Here is a 17194-nt window from a genome sequence, read left to right as displayed (position 1 = left end):
GGGCAGGTCAGGTGGTCTGGTATTCCCATCTCTTTCAGAATTTTCCACAGTTAATTGTGATCCACACACTCAAAGGCTTTGGCATAGTCAATAAAGCAAAAATAGATGTTTTTCTGGAGCTCTCTTACTTTTTTCGATGATCCAGTGGATATTGGCAATTTGATCTCTGGTTCCTCTGCCATTTCAAAACCAGCTTGAACATCTGGAAGTTCACAATTCACGTATTGCTGAAGCCTGGCTTGGAGAATTTTGAGCATTATTTTGCTAGGGTGTGAGATGAGTACAATTGTGCAGTAGTTTGAACATTCTTTGGCATTGCCTTTCTTTGGGATTGGAATGAAAACGGACCTTTTCCAGTCCTGTGGCCACTGCTGAGTTTTCCAAATTTGTTGGCATGTTGAGTGCAGCACTTTCACAGCATCATCTTGTAGAATCTGAAATAGCTCAACTGGAATTCCATCACCTCCACTAGCTTTGTTCATAGTGATGCTTCCTAAGGCCCAATTAACTCACATTCTAGGATGTCTGGCTCTAGGTGACTGATCATGCCATTGTTGTTATCTGGGTCATGAAGATCTTTTTTGTATAGTTCTTCTGTGTATTCTTGCCACCTTTTCTTAATATCTTCTGCTTCTTTTAGGTCCACCCCTGGAGAAGGAAATGGCAACCCACACCAGTACTCTTGCCTGGAAAATTCCATGGACAGAGGAGCCTTGTAGGCTACAGTCCATGGGGTCACAAACAGTCAGACATGACTGAGCAACTTCACTCTCTCTGTTAGGTCCATATTATTTCTGTCCTTAATTGAGCCCATCTTTGCATGAAATGTTCCCTTGGTATCTCTAATTTTCTTGAAGAGATCTCTAGTCTTTCCCATTCTATTGTTTTCCTCTATTTCTTTGCATTGATCACTGAGAGAGGCTTTATTATCTCTCTTTCTATTCTTTGGAACTCTGCATTCAAATGGGTATATCTTTCCTTTTCTCCTTTGCTTTTTGCTTCTCTTCTTTTCACAGCTATTTGTAAGCCCTCCTCAGACAGCCATTTTGCTTTTTTGCATTTCTTTTTCTTGGGGATGGTCTTGATTCCTGTCTCCTGTGCAATGTCACGAACCTCTGTCCATAGTTCATCAGGCACTCTATCAGATCTAGTCCCTTAAATCTATTTCTCACTTCTACTGTATAATCGTTAGGGATTTGATTTAGGTCATACCTAAATGGTCTAGTGGTTTTCCCTACTTTCTTTAAGTCTGAATATGGCAATAAGGAGTTCATGATCTGAGCCAGTCAGCTCCTGGTCTTGTTTTTGCTGATTGTATAGAGCTTCTCCATCTTTGGCTGCAAAGAATATAATCAAGCTGATTTTGGTGTTGACCACCTGGTGATGTCCATGTGTAGAGTCATCTCTTGTGTTGTTGGAAGAGGGTGTTTGCTATGACCAGTGCGTTCTTTTGGCAGACTTCTATTAGCCTTTGCCCTGTTTCATTCTGTACTCCAAGGCCAAGTTTGCCTGTTACTCCAGGTGTTTCTTGACTTCCTACATTTGCATTGCAGCCCCCTATAATGAAAAGGACATCTTCTTTGGGTGTTAGTTCTAAAAGGTCTTGTAGGTATTCATAGAACCATTCAACTTCAGCTTTTTCAGCACCTCTGGTTGGGGCATAGACTTGGATTACTGTGATTCTGTTGTTTTTGAGATTGCATCCAAGTACTGCATTTCAGACTTTTTTGTTGACTATGATGGCTACTCCATTTCCTCTAAGGGATTCTTGCCCACAGTAGTAGATATAATGGTCATCTGAGTTAAATTCACCCATTCCAGTCCATTTTAGTTCACGGATTCCTAAAATGTTGACATTCACTCTTGCCATCTCCTGTTTGACCACTTTCAATTTGCCTTGATTCAGGGACCTAACATTCCAGGTTCCTATGCAATATTGCTCTTTATAGCATCGGACCTTGCTTCCATCACCAGTCACATCCATACCTGGGTGTTGGTTTTGCTTTGGCTCCATCTCTTCATTCTTTCTGGAGTTATTTCTCCACTTATCTCCAGTATGATACTGGGCACCTACTGACCCGGGGAGTTTATCTTTCAGTGTCCTATCTTTTTGCCTTTTCATACTGTTCATGGGGTTCTCAAGGCAAGAATACTGAAGTGGTTTGCCAGTGGTCCAGTGGACCACATTTTGTCAGAATTCTCCACCATGACCCGTCCGTCTTGGGTGGCCCTACACGGCATGGCTCATAGTTTCATTGAGTTAGACAAGGCTGTGGTCCATGTGATCAGATTGGTTAGTTTTCTGTGATTGTGGTTTTTAGTCTGTCTGCCCTCTGATGGAGGATGAGGAAGTGAGGCCTGCCAACAGCCACCTGAATGAGTTTTGAGGAGGATTCTTCACAATGGAGCCACTAACCTTCAGCTTATAACCTGACTGACGACTGATGAGATATAGGTAACAGAGGCTGAGATAAGGAATCTTTTCTCTTTTAAGCTACTAACTTTGGAGGTAATTTGTTATGCAACAAGAAAGAGAGAATTGAGACACCATATGGAAAGGAAGAAGGTAAATCAGAGAGTAGACAGGACACAGTCCTCTTTTTTCTTCATCAAGAATAATACTGAAGTTAAAGAGCAGGAGAGATACGAAATGATCACTGTGAAAATAATTAGTAAAAATATGCTGCAGTGAGAAAGGTAAGTAAGAGGGGAAAGTGATAAGTACTCTTGCTGAAGATTCTTTTATGATCCAAGGAGATAAACAAAAAGCTAGTTCAAGAAAAAAGAAGTTCAGTGTGGTCTCTGAGGGGGAGAGGATGGGTCATGGAACCATTAAAAGGCTACTGACATCATGGAGGCATCAATGAAAAGGCACGAAATCCCTCATAAGGGATTATATTCTGGGAACCATAATTACAAAGTCACTAGGGTTGGCTCTGAAATGACTGATGTTGAGGAGGAAAGAGGGTGATGCAATCTCTAGAAGTAGGGGAGTTCATGATTTATTTTGGAAGCAGTATTTGGAAAAAAAAAAAGAACTCTTGGCAAATCTTTATACTCACATTATTAAGGAGGCCAAGGATGATTATTCAGATGTAAAATGGTTGCTAGAGATGATGTAGTTGTAAGGGTAAAAAACTGTTATAAGGTTATAAATCTGCTGCTTAAAAAACTGGACAGATGGGAGATGTAGACTCAGGAAGAGAAATGCAGGCCCAGCTATGGCAAAGGAGGGAACACTATCCAACTGGACACATACTCTCGCCTGGTGATATTAAAGTCTAAATGCACATTACAGCTAGCAGAAGAAGGCCAGGCAGCTACTACCCAAGTTTAAAAAAAACAAAACAAACAAAAAACCTTAAAGAACAGCAAACAACTAAGCAAATTTGAAAAAAAAATTCAAAACTTAAATATAGCAAAAAATAATTTCTTTTATTTTTCTTTTTTATCCAGGAAAAAAAATGTATAATTACTGTTAGAAAACAAATACTTGGTTATATGCGCCAAATGAATCACACGCCTATGGCTGTGCTAGGTTACCACAGTGGACACAAACGAAATGCTGGTTCCTAAGGTGCTTACGGACTAGTTGGAGACTCAACCTTTATGTGCATAAACAGCTCGAGAAGGACTCAAGAAAGCACAGTCAGCCTGACAAAAAGGTGGTCCTTGGGGTGGTGAGATGAGTTCCAGAGGGCGCAGAGCATCAGGAGACAGGACAGGGAGGCCAGAGAGGAGCTCGAGGGACTGTGTGGTACTAGGGCCAGAAGAGGAAAGATTCCCAGCTCTAGTATCAAGGTGGGGGACCCTTCAAGGAGGGGCTGATGACAGGACAAGGGTCAGGGAGCTCCACTGGCAGCAGAGTCAGGGAGCTGATGCCTCACAGCTGGGACATGAAGGGTTGAGATGGGAAGAGTGGGATTCCAGTCTAGTCATTCATGCTTCCTTTTCACAAATGAGTGTCAGTTCAGGGAAGGTTCTGTACCAGGGGCAGTGGAGATGCGCAGAGGTGTACAGCCTGGTGGGGAGACCAGAGAGTGAGATGGATAACACTTAAATAAGGCAGAGGGCACAAGGAGATCCCTGTGTGAATCTCTGATCAGGGCAGTAAAGCTAGGCCTGGGAGAGTGATTAGGGCACTGTGTCTACCTAGGACCTTGATTCTTTAAAGCAATTTGTTAGCAAAAGAAATCACAGCAGGGTGAAAGAGGTTAAAATGAACAGTCAAATCTTAACTTTTTGTGACTTTTTTTTTTCCCTTAGCAGAAAATACCAATGGTATGTGACCAACAAAGCATTTGATGACACAGTACATCTAATTTTTCCAAGCTGAATGAGGAAGGACATGTGGAAAGGGAACTGGAAGCAGTGTCATCCCTCAGGGGGTGCCTTGAAGGCAGTCAAATGGGTTATGGCTCCTGGTACCCCTCACTCTGAGCTTCAGGTTCTTTGTCAAATGGGATCTCCCTGCCCTCCCAGGGCAGCTGTGATGATTGTGAGTCATGACCTTACACAGCGCCTGTGCGGAGTGCTCAACCAATTGTTTTATTGTTGTTGAAACTTGGGTTGCTGAAAGATAGGTGAATGCTCATGGCAATTAAGAATGTGTTTAACTTTTTCTTCCTCAATTTTTCTCTTTTCTTCCTGTGGTTCTCTGTCATTTATCTAACTTGATCGTGGGAAAAGAAGACTCAAGGAGGAAGAAGGTAAAAAATAGGTGGATATTCAGCAAGGTGAAGGCTCTGCCAATAAAAAGACAGTAAAGATTCAGACCTGAGTGAGTTTATTAATGCAAATTTATTCTTTCACCAAAGAGCCCAGAAAAAGTGAGGTGCAATCAAAAAGAAAATCAAGGGAGAAAGTAAGGAAAAAGAAAGTCAGTGGGCTACAAAGGATACTGGGAAACAAGTTCTGCAGGGAGGCACCGATTAGAGGTGGAGGTTAAAGAAGGCATGACTATGCTGTGGTCAGTAGAGTAAGTTAAGATAAAAATCAAACCCCATCTTGGTAAGATAAATTGAAAAGCTAATGATGTTAACCTGTAGGTCTTAGAGTGGTTAAAACTGAAATTTATATAAGACGTTGGAGTTAAATATTTAATGGCTGGAGAGAAAACCAAGATGGATTATACATTAACTATGTAAATTTTTCTGCATCCCCCACCCCACAAAGAAAAAATAAAAGACCTGAAGTATATTTCACTATAATATTTATCACTTCAGTGCTTACTCTTTGCCAACCACTGTTTAAAGAGCTTAATAAGTATTAATCATTTAATCCCCACAGCAACTCTGTGAAGAAAATACAATTAACACCATTTTACCAATAGAGAGATGAGGCACAGAGAGTTTAACTTGCCCAAGGAATCACAGCTTGCAGGTCACCACAATGCAAAAACTGCTTCCTACAATTATCCTAAGCCTGGTCACAAACTTTGGGTAGAGTCACCCTCTAGCGGGGAATGAGTTTAGGGCCACCTACAATGAGAATGGGCTTCCCTGGTGGCTCAGTGGTAAAGAATCCACCTCCCAAAGCAGGAAACCCGGGTTTGATCCCTGGGTTGGGAAGATCTCCCAGAGAAGGAAATAGCAACCCACTCCAGTAGTCTTGCCCGGGAAGTCCCAAGAACAGAGGAGCCTGGTGGGCTACAGTCCAGAGGGTCGCAAAGAGTAGGATGTGATTTAGTGAATACACAACAATGAATAAGATCACAAATCATTCCTGAGAAGGAGATGGTGACTTTGGACTGACAGTAGGTAGTCCTTTAAAAATCACACATGGTTGCCAATTCGGTTGGAGGGACACATAAGGTGAAAAAGCTGAAAATGGATGTGAGTGGCCAATAAAAAGAATGAAAAGGCAATAAAAGATCGTAGTTTATCAGATTCCCACCTGTGGTAATACGAAGGTGGAGAATCCCTGATAAGAATTCACACAACAGACATGCTGCTAGATAGTCATGAGGCCCCGAGAGCCTCCTCACAGTGTGGTTTGGCCCTGTGATCGTGTATTGGTGTGGGGCTCACCTTGCCTATGTTTATGCTATTTGTCTCCTCCTAGGAACGATACCCAAAAGAATGAGGCTGGGTCTGTGGTAAAAATACATTACAAGAATCTGAGATATCATTATTCTACAATACATTTCTATTATTAAAAAAACAAAACAAAACAAAAAACCACTAGAGGGAAAATTTACCTTGCTGGTCTGTAATTAATGAAGCCTGACTCTTTCAAAGGCAGAGAAGGTGGCTTCCCTCAACCCCACCCACAACTGGCACTGGAACACAGGGAATGCTGCAGAAGGGAAGAAGAGGCTGATTTCAGAGCCAACAATTGTGACTCTCACCGCTTTGACTTTCTTTGACAGGGCAGGACCTGGAGCTGTCTCCTGCTGAGTCATTTCTGTGTCTCCTCCTCCTTCACCACCTGATGCTCCTAGGAAACATAAAGATTAAAAATTAGAAAAGCACCCCTCTCTTTCTCCCATTTCTAGCATAATCTTGGTACCATCTTTTCAGAAGGTTCTGTCCCTTGACTCATTAATTTCACCTCTAAGAAGCTGAATTTAAGAAAATGATCCAAAATGAAGATAGCGATTGAAGAACCAAGGTGGCAGTATTATTTATAAACCTGCACAAATGAAGATTATTCAGATGTCTAAAACTGAGACTGTTTAATTAAGGAACACACACTGAGTTGCATGGTTGAACTCTTCATTTTCAGATAGAAAAGTTGTTGCTTGCAGGGATAAAGTAATTTGCCCTAGGTCACACACCTGGGAACCCAGATCTATCTGAGTCCAAGGTCTTCCCCCACAAGTGATGCTGCCTGTACTGAGAACTAGCCAGCTCTCAAACGAAAGAAAACGTGACAAAAGGATTATACATCATGAGAAATTCTTATTTTAAGTTTATAAAATCTTTCAACACTGGAAAAAGTAAATTCTTGTCCTAAGAATCAGGAAAAAAAAAGTTTTTAACAATATTTCTGTTTAAAAAGCTCTCTTAAAGAAACATGGCAATCACAGGTTTTTTTTACTTCCCATGCTATGCTATGCTATGCTAAGTCACTTCAGTCGTGTCCGACTCTGTGTGACCCCATAGACGGCAGCCACCAGGTTCCCCCGTCCCCGGGTTTCTCCAGGCAAGAACACTGGAGTGGGTTGCCATTTCCTTCTCCAATGCATGAAAAGTGAAATCGAAGTCGCTCAGTCGTGTCCGACTCTTATCGACCTCATGGACTGCAGCCTACCAGGCTCCTGGGATTTTCCAGGCAAGAGTATTGGAGTGGGGTGCCATTGCCTTCTCCTTACTTCCCATAATGCTATCCTGTCTTCCAGATTTTAGTGGCTGTTCTATCTGAATACATTTTTGAATCTTTGAAAGACTTCACGCACTCCCTTTGAGTTTTTCTGTACATCTCAAAGCCCAAAATATGAGTCTTGAGTAATACTGGTCAGAATTCATATTTAGGTACAGATTAACTAGTCCAGTAGTCTTGAGACGGTTAGTTTTATGTATCAACTTGATTGGGCCATAGGGTGGTCCAGATATTTGGTCAAACATTACTCTAGATGTTTCTCTGTAGGTGTTTCTGGTTGAGATTAACACTGAATGGGTGGACTGAATAAAGCAGACGTCCCTCCCTAATGTGGAAGGCTATATCCCATCAGGTATGGCTGGAATAGAACTAAAAGTATGACCCACCCTGAGTAAGATAATTTTTTCTGCCTTTGGACTTGAAATGAAACATTTGGCTCTTCCTGGATCTGGAGCCTGCAGGCCAATGAGCTGGAACTATACCATCAGCTCTCCTGTTTCTCAAAGCCTTCTAACTAGAATTGCAACTAAACAATTGGCTCTCCAGGGTGGCCAGCTTGTCGGTCCACGCTGCTGATCTTGGGGCTTGACAGCCTCCATAACTGCATGAGCTAACTCCTTTACACACACACACACACAGACACACACACACATGACAGAGAGACAAAGAGAGAGAACAATAAATATAGATAGATATGTAGCAAAGATATCTATTTCCCTATGGCTTCTGTTTTTCAGGAGAATCTTGCTTCATAACTGTGTAGAGTGAAAAAAAGGACTCTACCCAATCAAGCAGTAGCAGGTAGAAGATTAACAGGGCTTTTTAAATGAATGATTAAGTTGGCACTAAAAGTATTTATAGAACTGCTTCTGGGAAGAAAGTAGTAGTAGTCATATTTTCCCCTATTCCTCCTGTTAAGTTACAGCGAAAACCCCTGAACATTATACATAAAACAAACAGAGGAAATCTCTGAAAGGTGGAGAGAAGTCAGACGGGCTAGGGACTTTGAGGCCCAGGGAACAACACAGTGGTGAACTCAGTAGATTTTCTTTTAGCTCATTATCTCAGACTTGGAGCTAAAGAAGCTAGTAACTTGGAAATGCTAAGTGTGAGCAGAAAAAAAAAAAGCCCCAATAAAAGTATGCTATATTTAACAAAATGACCAGGAAAAGGACAGCCTACCAAGACTGAAAACCTTTAGATAACAACTACTTGATTCCAGCCAAACACAACAGAAAAGCTGTGACCCTGCCTACCCCAGCAAAGGCTAAGTGGGGAACCAAGCCTTCCACCTTTGTCTGGCTGTAACGAGGCACCCCAACTTCTCTTCCACCTTCCCTCAGGCTGGTGGTCAGAAGTGGTCGAGTAGGGACTGAACTCCTGAAGAGATTTTCCTCCCTGAAGGGCTGTGGGAAACCCCTGTTCTCTAGCACCACCACCACCAGTGCAGTTCAGTGGAAAACATGTGAGCCTGGACTTACCCCTCCTCCCGGCAGTAATGAAGGGTACCTCTCTTTCCCACTACAGTCAGAGAAAGCCTAGTAGAGAATCAGGACTCTCCATACTGCCCAGTGGTAATGAGGCCAACACCTACACTAGTGTTTCAGCAACCACTAAAAAAGCTATACAAAGAAGTACACTCAAAAATATTAAGACAAATCAAAACAGAATTCTAAAAAGTTCAAGTAACTCACAAGAAGGCAGGAAAGATAAACAAGAAATAGCAAATAAACAGAAAAGATGAAATAAAATTACAGACTTGAATCCCAACATATCAATAATTATATAAATTTAAATGATCTAAACACACCAATTTAAAGACAGAGGCTGACAAAGTGGATTAAAAAACATGACCTAACTACATGCTGGGGCTTCCTGGATGGCTCAGTGGTAAAGAACCTGACTGTAATGTAGGAGACGTGGGTTCAGTTCCTGGGTCAGGAAGATCCCCTGGAGTAGGAAATGGCAAGCCACTCCAGTATTCTTGCCTAGAATATTCCATGGACAGAGGAGCCAGCCAGGCTATAGTCCATGGGGTTGCAAAGAGTCGGACATGACTGAGCATGCATGCACCTATATGCTATTTATATGAAACTTATTTCAAATATAACAGTATAGCTAAAGCAAAATGATGGATGAAATGTAACATGTAAATATCGATAAAAAAAGCAGGGGTTATATTAATACATTATACTCTATTGATTATATTAATATCAGCTTATATTAACATATTTATATATATCCGATATTAATATCAGACAAAGGTTGAATAAATTAGTTGTTTCTTTAGCCTGTGATGCTTTTTAGTTCCAAAAAGAAAACTGCTTTTCTGAAGTAAAAATGCTAGTTCTGTGATTTCCATTAAGAAAGTATGACAAGAACAGCATGGGGACCCAATCTAGCCAGCCTGGCTCCAGCATCTAGATTCCTCCAGGACTGCTGGCATTTGAGGAATTGAAGCCAGGACTGCCCGCTCAGTCCCAGTGGCTGACTCAGCCCATGGAGTGGAGTCCCCAAGACGGTGCCGTTTTGTCTCCAAATCCCTGAGGGTCTACATTAAAAAAAAGAAAAGGACATGACCAGATGGGATTCGTTAAACTCTTCCAGAAGTGGAGTCAAGTACACTGTTCTTTTTCAACCCCAGGCGAAAAGAGCAAAAAGCTAAAATTAAAAGTTGCACATATATTTTTCCTTCAATCCCTGTCTTTGTCCTCTTCATGAGAAGTATCAGAAATCCAATTTCTCAGCAACTTCTGTAAGCTTCTAAGTATTTGCTTGCATGGACTCCTTCAAGGCCCTAGGGAGAGTACTGGCAGTGGATCATGGATAACTTTTCTTTAAAAATTCACAAAATAAAGATATATGGGGATTAAAATAAATACAATAGACCACTGTCTATTTCCACTCAGAACTCATCTCTGTCGCTATCCTAGTGAGTGATGTTGGAGCTGGAGTGAGCATTCTGGGGATCCACTTAGAGGGAGATGATTGGACAGACTCTGAGTTTAATGAAATATTATAATATAACCTTATAATAAGGCTCATAATCATAAAGCCTATAGTTAAACTACTGCAGGCTGTCCTCGTGTATGAACGTTTTCAGGAATATTCCTACCACCCTTTGCCAACTTACCAGACATCTGACACAAAGTGTACAGGGCCAGAAGTTGTGGATTGTAACACAAACACACCTGTAGCCTCCTTCCTTGGAATGATGCAGGAAGTGGAGGAGAAAGCAGGTTTGGGATGAATGAAACCAGAAACTAGACAGTGGAAAATTCTTCTAATCATCAGAAATGTAAAACTGTAAGCAGAAAATTAGGTTCTCGTTTTGTGTGTTCAAAACGGAAAGTCTCTCTCATATAGGAATATATAAGATAAAGCATTTTACAGTTTAAAAAAACACATTTTTTTCTTATCTAATGAAAATGAATAAAATAAAACTTTTCAGAATTCTTATGTTCATAACAGTACTGTTATGATTTCTTATTTAAAACAATGTCTTTCATATCTTATTTTGTATCTGTAATTTTGTATTTTTTTTCTAAGAGGCCCCACCCTGCCAAACTGCATAAGATTCAGGCCTCACAAATCCTAGATCTGCCCTAGCTATAGACCTGCTTAACTCCCCTATGGTTCTCATATTTTCTCAGCAGAATAAATTCCTGAAACACACAACCTGGTAAGTTTCAAAAGCATGACGCTAAGCAAAAGAAGCCAGAATCAAAAGGCTATATAATGTGTGGTACTGGAAAAGGCAAAACTATAGGAATAAAAAACAGATCAATAGTTACTGGGGATGGGAAACTTCTGGGGCTGTTGGAAATGTTCTATATCTTAATTGTGGTAGTGGTTACACAACTGTCAGTCAGTTAATATGGGCTCAGTAGTGTCTGACTCTTTGTGATCCTATGGACTGTAGCCTGCCAGGCTCCTCTGTTTATGGGATTCTCCAGACAAGAATACTGGAGTGGGTTGCATTGCAAAAAACTCATGGAATCATACACAAAACTGGGTTAATTTTACTATGTAAAATTTACTACGTAAATTTTTAAAAAATTATTTAAAAAATAATTTTACTATGTAAATTATTCCTCAATAAGCCCAACTTTAAAAAATAATGATAGAAGCTAAGTTTTTTTAATGTCTGAGTTTACAAGCTTAACCCTCACACTACCCTTGCATGAGAAGATGGTGCTTATAGCTAAATGTTTAGCTAAATGATGTTTCCTTCTATTCTGTTTGCTAAGAGGTTTGTTTGTCCTTTTATTTTAAAACCATGAAGAGGTGTTAAGCTTAATGCAATGCTTTTTGTTTTTGCACTTATTGAGATGATCATATGGGCTTCGCCTATAATCTGTTAATGTGGAAAACTGTAAAAATATGTTGTCTAATATTAAATAAACCATTCTTGCTATTCCTAGGATAAATCCCAATTTGTCAAGATATATTTCTTTTTTAATAATGTTGGTTATATTTTGGCTACCATTTTATTTTAGACATTCATTTACATAATTTTCCTTCCTAGTATTGTTCTTGTCTGGTTTAAGTATTGAGGTTATATTAGCTTCCTAAAAGGGCTTCCCTGGTGGCACAGATGGTAAAAAATCTGCCTGCAAGCAGGAGACATGGATTCAATCCCTGGGTGGGGAACACCCCTGGAGAAGAGAATGGCTACCCTCTCTAGTATTCTTGCCAGGAGAATTCCATGGACAGAGGAGCCTGGTAGGTTACAGTCCATGGGGTTGCAAAAAGTCAGACATGACTGAGTGACTAACACTTTCACTTTTTTTAACTTCATAAAAGAGTTGGGAATGTCTCCTCATTTTCTGTTCTCTGAAATATTTGTATATAGTTAAGATGACCTATTTATTGATATTTGGTAAAATCTGTTAGTAAAAGAAGCAGAGTGTAGTATTCTTTTTGTGGGTATGTTTTAACAAATGCTTCAACTTCTAATGGTTATATAATTATTTAGATGTTTCATTTTTTTACTCAATTCTGGTAAATAATATTTTTCTAGGTAATTTGTTGTTTTACTTTTCAAATTTATTGGAGAGGGGTGATTATTATATGTATATATGTTTTCTTTTTTCTTTTCTCGCATTTTTAATTTGCAACCTATTTTTCTTGTTCTATCTCGGAGATGTATTTCTTAAAAAAAAAAAAAAACAATTAGGTTCTTTATTATGCTTTCTATTGCTTCTTTGATTTCTAGTGCACTAATTAAGATTCTTTCCTTTAAGTATACTCTGTTGAGTTCTTAATTTTTGTAGTTGGATATTTAGCCCACTGTTTTCCTTCATCTGATATAAGCATTAAGGATATAAAATTTCTTGTGTGTGTGTGCTTAGTCATTCAGTTGTGTGCAACGCTTTGCGACCCTTTGGACTGTAACCCATCAGGCTCTTCTGTCCATGAGATTTTTCAAACAAGAATACTGGAGGGGGTTGTCATATCCTTCTCCAGGGGATCTTCCTGACCCAGGGACTGAACCCTTGCCTTCTGTGTCTTCTGCATTGCTGGTGGATTCTTTACCTCTTGAGCCACGGGGAAGTCCATATATTTTCTTAACACTTTATAACTTAATCTGAATACCATACATTTTAATATTATAGCATTTTCATTATTATTTAATTCTAAATATTTTTAAAGACTCTATAATGACTTTCTTTGACTGATGAGTTATTTAGAAGTGTATTTTTATATTTCCAAACCGATTTTTTTTAAAGTTACCTTTTTGTTATATTGTGGTTGGAAAAATGCCCTGCATTTTTTAATAAAAGACTTATTTATTTAATAAGACTTTTATACCTGTGATGGATTCATTTTGATATTTGGCAAAACTAATATAATTATGTACAGTTTAAAAAAAAAAAAAAAAGACTTGTTTTATTTTCTAGCACAGGGATCAGTGCACTTTTTAGGTTTTTAGGGCCACATAGAAGATAACTGTAGGAGGATTTGCAGAGCAATAAGGTCTCTGTCAGTAATTACTGGATTCTGCTATTATGCAAAATCAGCCCTAGACAGTATGTAAATGATTGGGTGTGGCTGTTTTCTGATAAACTTTATTAACAAAAATACATCTATTGGTCTATGAGTCATAGTTTGCCAGCTCCTGACCTAGTAGATAAATATTTATTTAACATATATTTATATATTTTTAAAATAGTTGACATACAATATCATGTTGATTTCAGGTAAATTACATAGTAGTTTGATATTTGCATACATTATGAAATCATCACCACATAAGTAACCATCTGCCTCTATACACAATCAATTAAAAAATTTTTTTAATAGAATATGCAGTATCTAATTGTTAGGGGCACAGTTCTATACAGGATTACGGATAGACTTAATTATGTTTTTCAAATCTGCTATATGTTTATGAATTTTTATGTTTTATCAGCTGGGCTTCCCTGGTGGCTCAATGGCAATTACTGACATGTATATTAACATCTTCCACTCTTATTTTGAAGTTCTTCATGTTTTCTAATAATTCTATCAGTTTTTAGTTACACATCTAATAGGTATATTAGATATATGCAAGTGTAGAACTGTTACAAGTTCCTGTCAGTTGAGTCTTCCTTTTATCCTTATGTAGGGACACATCTTGTTTAAAAAATCCATCTCTAATTTAGTTCAAATTCACTAATTTGGGGAGGAGTATTCTATATTTCTAGAGGCGGTCAGTTTACACACTGAAAACTCATGTTGGAGACACAGCTGTAGTTCAACAGTCTACAGTGTTTTGCTAAAATTACTCATCCCTAGGAACCAGAATGTTTTATTTGGCCAGGCGAAGCCAGGCTGGGAACTACTCTTCAAGAACCGTGCATGTTCCCAGCTCATTAAGGGACTCCTACCAGCATCACTGAGAAGGAACACAATTCCCACATCCAAAGAACAGGACCCTGTGAAAAGTGAACTCAGTGAAGGCCCAAAGCAAATAACACAGGGCAGGGGAAGGGGCGCACAGAGGACGGGGGAGGGGGAAAAGGAGGAGGAGGACAGGAGGGCAGAAACAGTGAGAAATGTAGCCAATGAAAGAAGAGGGCTCTCAATTCTGACTCCAGGTACACTAACAGTCATACAGTGAAGGAAGCTCCATCCAAAATAATTACTATAGGTATGCCAAAAAGTAAGGGCTTACAATCAATGAGTCCATGCCAGAAAAGAATCTGACATCTGGAAGTGGACCTCTCATTGACTCTGGGTATGCAGAACACCTGCTTCTCCCTTTATCTCTTGTCATTTCTCCTTCTCTATCAAAATCTTAGTCCCATCTTCTAAAATTCCACACAAGTCATGTCCTCCCCCACACCGCCACCCATGTGGAGACCTTCCAAAAATAGAAACAAGAATATCTTAGGGCTATACTCTAGCAAAGAGCTGCAACTTTCGCTGGTTAAAGAAAATGCTGAGAAAAGAACAGGATCCAGCATGCAAACGAAGAATTATGTGATCAGCAGCAGGAGGAATAGCAAACCCTAGGCCAAGTCTATTGTGCCCAATCCAGGGCACCTGGCTGTACGGAAGCGCTACTCTGAGAGGCCTGGGCAGGTTCAATCTTTCGCCTCCTGGCCTTTTCTGACCGCAGAGTCCCCACCTTGGATACAGGGACACTGGACCACTCAAAGTCTTCTGCACCCTAGTGGTGGTTCAGTAGACTTTACATTAGCATGGCATATGTCTCTCTGATTTTGTTTCATTTTTCTTAGGTACCGTATGTTTCTTTTTCAGTTGCATATGCAGCAAGAAACTGAGCATGATTCACCTTTTCCAATTCTCAGGCTCTTTAAGATGTTCTCTTCCTTTCTCCAAAAGATTTGAGAAAACAAATGCTTCTGAATGTAAGCCCCCTGTGAGTTAGTTCTTCTCATCAGAAGCTTTCCTTGCATTCTCAACTGGAATGGGGAATGGGGTGGGGAATCCCTTTTCCCATTAAATTTTGCTGTTTCCAGTGGCAACTGCTACAGCCAATAATGTTCCAATAAAGTTCCTATTTTCATAGCTGAAGATGTCCCTAGCAACAGTTCCAGACTTTGTTTATAAAATATGTTTCCAGTTTCCACAGAAAACTTTAAAGTTAGATGGTACAACTCTAAACTGTTGTCATTTTAAAACTCTGAAAGAAGGTAAAGTACTAAGACCAATAACACCACCTCAAAAATACATGACCAAAGAAAAATACTTCACCTTCTAAGGGGATCTTAAACACTACACAATTTGCTGCCAGTTACTTTTAACTATACATTGCAAGCTGTAATGTATAGAACTATGTAATCATTATATTGTGGACTGGGAACTAATATAATGTTACAGGTCAGGGAAAAGTGAAAGTGTTAGTTGTTCAGTTGTGTCTGACTCTTTATGACCCCATGGACTGTAGCTCTCCAGGCAAGAGAGAATTTTTTTCCTAATGATGAGAACTCTTCCGATTTACTCTCTTGACGACTTTCATATATAACATACAGAAGTGTTAAATAGTCATGTCGTACATTTCATGCCTAATACTTGTTTATTGTAACTGAAAGTTCGTATCTTTTGACCACTTTCATCCAGTTCTCTTTCCCACCACCCGCTCCTTCAGATGACCACAAAGCTGATCTCTTTTTCTATGTATTTGTTTTTTTTTTTTCTAATTTTATTTTATTTTTAAACTTTACATAATTGTATTAGTTTTGCCAAATATCAAAATGAATCCGCCACAGGTATACATGTGTTCCCCATCCCGAACCCTCCTCCCTCCTCCCTTCTCCCTCCCCATACCATCCTTCTGGGCCGTCCCAGTGCACCAGCCCCAAGCATCCAGCATCGTGCATCGAACCTGGACTGGCAACTCGTTTCCTACATGATATTTTACATGTTTCAATGCCATTCTCCCAAATCTTCCCACCCTCTCCCTCTCCCACAGAGTCCATAAGACTGTTCTATACATCAGTGTCTCTTTTGCTGTCTCGTACACCGGGTTATTGTTACCATCTTTCTAAATTCCATATATATGCGTTAGTCTACTGTATTTATGTTTTTCCTTCTGGCTTACTTCACTCTGTATAATAGGCTCCAGTTTCATCCACCTCATTAGAACTGATTCAAATGTATTCTTTTTAATGGCTGAGTAATACTCAACATCACTCATTATCAGAGAAATGCAAATCAAAACCACTATGAGGTACCATTTCACACCAGTCAGAATGGCTGCGATCCAAAAGTCTACAAATAATAAATGCTGGAGAGGGTGTGGAGAAAAGGGAACCCTCTTACACTGTTGGTGGGAATGCAAACTAGTACAGCCACTATGGAGAACAGTGTGGAGATTCCTTAAAAAACTGGAAATAGAACTGCCTTATGAGCCAGCAATCCCACTGCTGGGCATACACACTGAGGAAACCAGAAGGGAAAGAGACACGTGTACCCCAATGTTCATCGCAGCACTGTTTATAATAGCCAAGACATGGAAGCAACCTAGATGTCCATCAGCAGATGAATGGATAAGAAAGCTGTGGTACATATACACAATGGAGTATGTATTTGTTTTTGAAGTATAATTGGGCTTCCCTGGTGGCTCAGATGGTAAAGAGTCTGCCTGCAGTGCAGGAGACCAGGGTTCAATCCCTGGGTCAGGAAGATGCCCCGGAGAAGGGAATGGCTACCTACTCCAGTATTCTTGCCTGGATTTGGATCTAATTGGTTTTTACTCAGTTTGCTCTTAACCATCACGCAATATGGGCTTCCCAGGTGGTGCTAGTGTAAAGAATCTGCTTGTCAGTGCAGGAGACACAGGGATGAGGGTTCGATCCCTGAGTTGGAAAGATCCCCTTGAGGAGGGCATGGCAACCCACTCCAGTATTCTCGCCTGGAG

General features: G+C 39.9%; 1 protein-coding gene across 2 annotated transcripts in view; it reads right to left on the bottom strand.

Moving 5' to 3' along the window:
* The window catches only part of CMSS1 (cms1 ribosomal small subunit homolog), a 394265-nt gene that overhangs the window by 33095 nt on the left and 343976 nt on the right, over window positions 1–17194 (bottom strand). For both annotated transcript variants that reach the window (XM_027558092.1, XM_027558053.1), the window contains one exon: window positions 6350–6438. In XM_027558092.1, coding sequence (XP_027413893.1) covers window positions 6350–6438 — 89 coding nt within the window. The remainder of the gene's footprint in view (window positions 1–6349; window positions 6439–17194) is intronic.

This window comes from Bos indicus x Bos taurus, chromosome 1 (genome assembly GCF_003369695.1).
Source record: "Bos indicus x Bos taurus breed Angus x Brahman F1 hybrid chromosome 1, Bos_hybrid_MaternalHap_v2.0, whole genome shotgun sequence".
Lineage (NCBI taxonomy): Eukaryota > Metazoa > Chordata > Mammalia > Artiodactyla > Bovidae > Bos > Bos indicus x Bos taurus.
Note: the sequence above shows the minus strand (reverse complement) of the source record. Positions and strands in the feature narration are given on the sequence as shown.